This window comes from Phalaenopsis equestris, unplaced genomic scaffold (genome assembly GCF_001263595.1).
Source record: "Phalaenopsis equestris unplaced genomic scaffold, ASM126359v1 Scaffold000400, whole genome shotgun sequence".
NCBI classification, from domain to species: domain Eukaryota; kingdom Viridiplantae; phylum Streptophyta; class Magnoliopsida; order Asparagales; family Orchidaceae; genus Phalaenopsis; species Phalaenopsis equestris.
Window position 1 is genome coordinate 88,766 of NW_018164842.1, and position 6,913 is coordinate 95,678.

At 40.2% G+C, this 6,913-nt stretch overlaps 1 protein-coding gene across 1 annotated transcript; it reads left to right on the plus strand.

Moving 5' to 3' along the window:
* The first annotated feature begins 2,540 nt into the window (after nucleotides 1-2,540).
* Nucleotides 2,541-5,732, plus strand: LOC110026770 (embryonic protein DC-8-like). The gene is made up of 2 exons (XM_020727881.1): nucleotides 2,541-5,336; nucleotides 5,429-5,732. Exons 1-2 carry the CDS (start codon nucleotides 2,541-2,543, stop codon nucleotides 5,525-5,527), a joined length of 2,895 nt encoding a protein of 964 aa, XP_020583540.1. The 3' UTR covers nucleotides 5,528-5,732.
* Nucleotides 5,733-6,913: the final 1,181 nt, after the last annotated feature.

The following is a 6,913-nucleotide window of genomic DNA, read 5'->3' on the forward strand; positions in this document are numbered from 1 at the left end:
AAACTGCACAACGAATATATATATATATATATAAACCCATTTTGGTCATTATGAGTCAAGTTAACCCAAGTCAAATTCAAATATAACCGAACTTATCTAGGCATAGTTCTAGGAGATACCCTAGCCTATGAATTCAAGTTTATGACTACAAATCCTTGCCCTCAATTCACCCTAAACCCTAATTGGGTCCATATATGCCAATTTGATTAAATCTAAATTTAAACCTTGCCAAACATAGCTAGCGTCATGCTCATATCCAAGGCAAATTTTTTATACTAGCCCAACCCATTTAGGATAACCCACACTAACTCTATTTTGTAGGTTGAGTCTTTATTTTAGATTTTTATATGTATTTTGAGAGTCCTTAGGGATTCTGTATTGGAAATAAAATATGGTTTTGGGTTTCGAGGTGCTTGAAGCACCGAACCACATGACGGTGACCAGGAGCAGCTTGCCTGTGTCCCGTTACTTAAGTCTAAATTTTCATTTGAGGTATAACATTAGGATCATGCATGTATACGTGGAATCTTACTGTTTTTTTTGCTTTTTTGGAATATATTGTAGACCCAGCGGCACCTGACCTTTATTATTTAGATATTTGGTGTGTTTACTTTTTGCTACATGTTGACTTGTTCACGCTTTCTGTGGTTGTGATTTATCTAGAAATAATGTGAAGTGCAAATTAGGGTCTTTAAGAACATAAAATTTATCATTTTCAAAATCCTAATAACAAAAAATTTAGAAAAATCAATATTTATGACTAAAATATTACTGTTATTTAAAACCAATTTTTACTTATCTATGTTGCTTTCGAACCAGTTTTAAAATGGTTTACATGACATGGGTATATCCCAAGTCATCCCTAAAAGGGCCTCAACATTATGACTTTAGAAAACTATATAATATCGCATGTCCCGAGGAAGAACACTCTTGTTTCTTCAACATGACTATCCAAGCATAAGTTTTTATACATAGGTGGTTGTCTAGCATGTACTAGATGGGGTATAAGTCCATTGCGGGGTAATTTTTGCTTTGTAGTTGGAACCCACTTCTATTTTCTATTCCAGTTGCATCTTCGTTATTTATTTGGTGAATAAGTCTCAGATCTATGTACTCTACCTTTGGAGGGTCATAGGGTAGAGTCCTGTTTCTTTTAACATTAGGGCTATCGGGGTGTTCTTGGACGACACAATTCATGGATTGCTAATAAAAAATCTCAGGTCGAACTGGGTCAACTACCTTCTTGACCTGGTAGAGTTAAGGTCTATGTAGCTTGGGACTATGGATCCATGGTATCTTGACTCGGCTATCTCTACCTATTTAGGGTTTTTTTTCTTTTTCTTTATAATCCCATTTGAGCCCTGTCGATCCTTTTGCTCTCATAGACTCCTTTTGCTAATAAACTGCTGCTCGTTTAGGATACGGTGCTTCACCCTCTAGGCCTATTGTAGGCTTTGAGGTATTAGGATAATCCAATTTGAGAGGATTTGATTATTTAATAGGCTTTGTTTATCTAGATAAAGGCTGCCCATAGTGGACACGGCAATTCACCCTATGCTCTATGGCTCGGTATAGGTTTTGAGGCATCGAGATATTCCCAATTGAGATAACCATCCTTTTGGTGACATATTCACTATTTATCATGATAATGTAAGCAATGCCTCTTTTATCTAGAGTCTTCTTGGGCATCCCCCAAAATATAATTAACCAAAGGGATGCACAAAAATGATCTTTTTGGTTCTCAAATTTCAGTTGGCTTATGTAGGGATTTTTTTTATGGATATTGTGTTTTGAGGTATTTTGATCCAATTCTGCTTGGACGTATACTCTCGAACTATCGCACGATGATTACCTTACATAAGCTCTTCATATTTCTTTTTATTTATTTGTTTATTTTTTATCATAAATTCTCATCTTTCCAATTTCTTTCTTCTCTGGAACATCTTTGATGATCCTGCAGAGAGATTTACTTGGAAATAAGAAATCATACAGCGACGACATATAAATAGACAAGCTGACGACTCAGAATTCATTTAAAAAGAACCAAAAAATAGTAACCTCTTAAATTTGTAAAAAGGGCCTAAGGACTTTATGTTTTTTTATGAAGCTCCACCATAGCCTAATATAATTGTAGTAAATGTTCGATATGACCTTCAGATCTTTTTAGTGTAAAGCATACAAATCATCTTCACTTGGTTGCTTGAGTCAAAGCAATATCATGAATAACCCTCATCTTTGGCTGGAGATTAATGATGAAATCGAGATCATTCTATCTTCTTATTTACAATGGACAACTCTGATCAATATGTTTAGAAAATTATGCTACCCTAAGGCTAGATCGTTGGATGACACTTAGTTGTGCAATTTGTAATTGAATAGTTAGGGTTAATCACAACTAGGGCTATGCTTTCCATAAATTATTGCAAACGATTAGACTGCATCACATGTAAAATATGGCCAAATATGCACTAATTGTGATAACATGCAATAGGAATTAAGAAAAATAAGTAAATGCATAGAAAATTATAGAAAGCATAAAAATGGAGACCAAGGATGCAACTGTGGAGACGGCGAAGGAAAGCAAGGATAACTTGTTGGGGAAAGCGGGAGAAACTAAGGATTCTACCTCACAAAAGCTTGGAGAGTACAAAGACACTGCTTTGGCAAGGGCTACAGAAGCAAAAGACAGAACGGGGGAGAAGACCGTGGAGACCAAGGATGCAACTGTGGAGACGGCGAAGGAAAGCAAGGATAACTTGTTGGGGAAAGCGGGAGAAACTAAGGATTCTACCTCACAAAAGCTTGGAGAGTACAAAGACACTGCTTTGGCAAGGGCTACAGAAGCAAAAGACAGAACGGGGGAGAAGACCGTGGAGACCAAGGATGCAACTGTGGAGACGGCGAAGGAAAGCAAGGATAACTTGTTGGGGAAAGCGGGAGAAACTAAGGATTCTACCTCACAAAAGCTTGGAGAGTACAAAGACACTGCTTTGGCAAGGGCTACAGAAGCAAAAGACAGAACGGGGGAGAAGACCGTGGAGACCAAGGATGCAACTGTGGAGACGGCGAAGGAAAGCAAGGATAACTTGTTGGGGAAAGCGGGAGAAACTAAGGATTCTACCTCACAAAAGCTTGGAGAGTACAAAGACACTGCTTTGGCAAGGGCTACAGAAGCAAAAGACAGAACGGGGGAGAAGACCGTGGAGACCAAGGATGCAACTGTGGAGACGGCGAAGGAAAGCAAGGATAACTTGTTGGGGAAAGCGGGAGAAACTAAGGATTCTACCTCACAAAAGCTTGGAGAGTACAAAGACACTGCTTTGGCAAGGGCTACAGAAGCAAAAGACAGAACGGGGGAGAAGACCGTGGAGACCAAGGATGCAACTGTGGAGACGGCGAAGGAAAGCAAGGATAACTTGTTGGGGAAAGCGGGAGAAACTAAGGATTCTACCTCACAAAAGCTTGGAGAGTACAAAGACACTGCTTTGGCAAGGGCTACAGAAGCAAAAGACAGAACGGGGGAGAAGACCGTGGAGACCAAGGATGCAACTGTGGAGACGGCGAAGGAAAGCAAGGATAACTTGTTGGGGAAAGCGGGAGAAACTAAGGATTCTACCTCACAAAAGCTTGGAGAGTACAAAGACACTGCTTTGGCAAGGGCTACAGAAGCAAAAGACAGAACGGGGGAGAAGACCGTGGAGACCAAGGATGCAACTGTGGAGACGGCGAAGGAAAGCAAGGATAACTTGTTGGGGAAAGCGGGAGAAACTAAGGATTCTACCTCACAAAAGCTTGGAGAGTACAAAGACACTGCTTTGGCAAGGGCTACAGAAGCAAAAGACAGAACGGGGGAGAAGACCGTGGAGACCAAGGATGCAACTGTGGAGACGGCGAAGGAAAGCAAGGATAACTTGTTGGGGAAAGCGGGAGAAACTAAGGATTCTACCTCACAAAAGCTTGGAGAGTACAAAGACACTGCTTTGGCAAGGGCTACAGAAGCAAAAGACAGAACGGGGGAGAAGACCGTGGAGACCAAGGATGCAACTGTGGAGACGGCGAAGGAAAGCAAGGATAACTTGTTGGGGAAAGCGGGAGAAACTAAGGATTCTACCTCACAAAAGCTTGGAGAGTACAAAGACACTGCTTTGGCAAGGGCTACAGAAGCAAAAGACAGAACGGGGGAGAAGACCGTGGAGACCAAGGATGCAACTGTGGAGACGGCGAAGGAAAGCAAGGATAACTTGTTGGGGAAAGCGGGAGAAACTAAGGATTCTACCTCACAAAAGCTTGGAGAGTACAAAGACACTGCTTTGGCAAGGGCTACAGAAGCAAAAGACAGAACGGGGGAGAAGACCGTGGAGACCAAGGATGCAACTGTGGAGACGGCGAAGGAAAGCAAGGATAACTTGTTGGGGAAAGCGGGAGAAACTAAGGATTCTACCTCACAAAAGCTTGGAGAGTACAAAGACACTGCTTTGGCAAGGGCTACAGAAGCAAAAGACAGAACGGGGGAGAAGACCGTGGAGACCAAGGATGCAACTGTGGAGACGGCGAAGGAAAGCAAGGATAACTTGTTGGGGAAAGCGGGAGAAACTAAGGATTCTACCTCACAAAAGCTTGGAGAGTACAAAGACACTGCTTTGGCAAGGGCTACAGAAGCAAAAGACAGAACGGGGGAGAAGACCGTGGAGACCAAGGATGCAACTGTGGAGACGGCGAAGGAAAGCAAGGATAACTTGTTGGGGAAAGCGGGAGAAACTAAGGATTCTACCTCACAAAAGCTTGGAGAGTACAAAGACACTGCTTTGGCAAGGGCTACAGAAGCAAAAGACAGAACGGGGGAGAAGACCGTGGAGACCAAGGATGCAACTGTGGAGACGGCGAAGGAAAGCAAGGATAACTTGTTGGGGAAAGCGGGAGAAACTAAGGATTCTACCTCACAAAAGCTTGGAGAGTACAAAGACACTGCTTTGGCAAGGGCTACAGAAGCAAAAGACAGAACGGGGGAGAAGACCGTGGAGACCAAGGATGCAACTGTGGAGACGGCGAAGGAAAGCAAGGATAACTTGTTGGGGAAAGCGGGAGAAACTAAGGATTCTACCTCACAAAAGCTTGGAGAGTACAAAGACACTGCTTTGGCAAGGGCTACAGAAGCAAAAGACAGAACGGGGGAGAAGACCGTGGAGACCAAGGATGCAACTGTGGAGACGGCGAAGGAAAGCAAGGATAACTTGGTGGATAAAGCGGTGGAAACTGCACAACGAGCCATGGATTATTTGACGGGCAACCGGAAGGAGAACGAGGGAAGAGATGATGACACTATTGATGGCACGAAGGTGACGAAATCTAAGCTGTAACTTGGTTTTTATTGATGTATTTTATGTACGAAAGAACGTATCTGATTGAAATTTTGTTTTACGGGCTGCAGGAGAAGTTGGTTGAGACCAAAGAGTCGGAACAGGAGAAATTAGACGATGTGGAGCGGAGATTGAGGGACTTGGGAGTGGCGAAGAGCGGAGAGAAGTGAAGGACTAAGGAAGGGCAGGGCATTGGAACTATAGTAGTCGCGTTTAAGTGCATTGGAACTATAGGATCGCTTATTATTTGAAGTTATTGTGCGTGCTTTTTTTTTTCCCCTTTTTTTTTAGGTCTGGATTTTTATTGTTAGTCTTTGGAATCAGCCTGGGATGGTACCGAGGCAAATTTCCCTTCGTAATATGATCATTATGATACAGAATATGTCACATATGTGAAGTACCTTTTCTTTTTGAATAAAGTTTCGCATGTGTTTTAACATTAATATCTCTTATTATGTATAAGGAGCTGAAGAGTATTCCATTTTTAGAAGTAAATTTTTTATTTTAGGCACATTGTCTTACCATTTTTGTTTTTGAATTCAAGTTCAATAAGAAATTTGTAGTTACTTTTAACTCTTTAATAAGGCTTAAAGAAATCTCATTATGTGATAAAACATTTCATATATTAAAATTTTAAAATAAAATTTTCTTTGAAGAATGAATGATTAATCTTTATTGTAGAATATTCACCTTATTTATAAGTTTGCTTTTAAATGAGAGAGAGTAATGATCTTTTAAAATTACTTGGTAGTGTTTAAGGACTCTTTTGCCTAGAGCTATGAAAACTTGCTGCGACTCTCTTTCCATGTTGCAATATGTAAATAATATATACAGCCTAATGTAATATTGATTAGGCATGATTTTCGACGAATGAGAGTGGAGATCAAATAAAAAGTAAGCATGACATTGAAAAGTTAGTAGATGTTGCATTTATTTGAGGAGAAAATTATCTTTTTTGTAGTTAGTGTTGAGTGATATAAAAAAAATGAACATATTTGTGTCTGCATAGACTTTGAAGATCCTAAGAGAATTTTCTTTACTCATATCGAAAATAATGGTCGACATTGTCTTTTCACACAATTTTTTTCTTCATGAACAAATCTTTGGGCTATAATCAAATCAAGGTGGCTCATGAAGATGAGGAGCTTATTACACTCAAAATCCCAATTGAAACTTAGTGTAACAATCATGTCTTTCGGCTTCAAAAGTGATGGTGCTATATGCTAACAAGCTACAAACAAGTTCTTTGACAAACTCATCCACAAGTACTTTGAATGTTATGCTAACAACTTTGTGATTAAGAGTAGAGAAAGAAGACCATTTATATGACTTCTGAATCTTAAAATCCTCTCTACCAAAGTCTTGAAGTTCATTTAAATCTTTTCCTCACTTACAATACAAACTAAAACATAAAATAAAAAGAAAAAGGGTTGCGACGGCGACGTATGTGGTGGTTGGCACTGGATTAGTTTGGATGTATGTGAATGAATTTTTTCAATCCAAGTCTTCTTTTATAATTTTTCAAAAGGTGTCTTGGTGTCTCTTCAAAATATGTC

Coding starts and splice junctions, on each gene's coding strand:
- LOC110026770 (XM_020727881.1), top strand. CDS start 2,541: ATGGAGACCAAGGATGCAACTGTGGAGACGGCGAAGGAAAGCAAGGAT. Junction 5,337..5,428: donor ACACTATTGATGGCACGAAG/GTGACGAAATCT, acceptor TACGGGCTGCAG/GAGAAGTTGGTTGAGACCAA.